The sequence below is a fragment of the Eimeria mitis genome, genomic scaffold (genome assembly GCF_000499745.2).
Source record: "Eimeria mitis Houghton genomic scaffold, Emh_scaff1274, whole genome shotgun sequence".
Lineage (NCBI taxonomy): Eukaryota > Apicomplexa > Conoidasida > Eucoccidiorida > Eimeriidae > Eimeria > Eimeria mitis.
The window spans coordinates 1-907 of NW_013568542.1; the positions used below are offsets into that span (position 1 = coordinate 1).

General features: G+C 47.3%; 1 protein-coding gene across 1 annotated transcript in view; it reads left to right on the forward strand.

Moving 5' to 3' along the window:
* Positions 1-6: 6 nt before the first annotated feature.
* EMH_0033500 (uncharacterized protein) overlaps positions 7-907 on the forward strand; it is a gene marked incomplete at both ends in the record, with an annotated part of 1,919 nt that continues 1,018 nt past the window's right edge. Inside the window, one exon of the mRNA XM_013494756.1 lies at positions 7-206. Within this exon, the coding sequence (XP_013350210.1) occupies positions 7-206 (200 nt within the window). The remainder of the gene's footprint in view (positions 207-907) is intronic.

Below are 907 nucleotides of genomic sequence, written 5' to 3' on the forward strand. Positions count from 1 at the left end.
GAGACAATGTCTCCTGTGTCTGCTGCTGCTGCAGGTGCAGCAGAAGATGCAGCAGCAGCAGCAGCAGCAGCAGAAGAAGCAGAAGGAGATAGGGACTTCCTGCATCCAGCAGCAGCAGCAGCAGCAGCAGCAGCAGAAGAGGAGACAGTGGGGCTTGAGCTGTCTCCGCGACTCAGCGGCAGCAGCCACAGCAAAAGAAGCAAACGGTGGGAGGGGGGGGGCCCCTAGGAGACAAAAAAAAAACAAAAGGAGACAGATAAATATAAATAAACAAAAGGAGACAAACAAATAAACAACATAAAAAAAAACAAATATATACACAGAAATTTATACACAAACAACTGTCTCCTTTTGTTTGTTTGTTTTTTTATTTGTCTCCTTTTGCGTGGAGACAAACAAACAAACAAAAGGAGACAAAAAAACAAACAAAAGGAGACAAATTGAATAACAAAAAGAAACAAAAGGAGACAAATTATATTACAAAAAGAGACAAAAGGAGACAGTGCTGCACTTATTGTTTTATCTGTTGTCTTTAGAATCATCGGAGGAGACAAACAGAGACACCTGAGCAGCTAGCAGCAGCAGCAGCAGCAGCAGCAGCAGCAGCAGCAGCAGCAGAAGCAGCAAATGCTGCGGATTCCCAGCGAAGCAGTACCAATTGCAGCAGCAGCAACTGCAGGGGCAGCCCCTGCTGCTGCTGTTGCTGCAGGTGATGGTGTTGCACCAGCTGCTGCTGCTGTTGCTGCTGCAGCTGCTGCTGCAGCAGCAGCTGCTGCTGCTGCTGCTGTGCTACAAAAGCAATTGTTGCTTTGAGCGCGTGTTAACAACTAAACTAAACTAGAGCCTAGTAAGCCAGTATCGCTTTGCTGCTGTTGCTGCTGCTGCTACTTCTGCTGCTGCTGCTGCT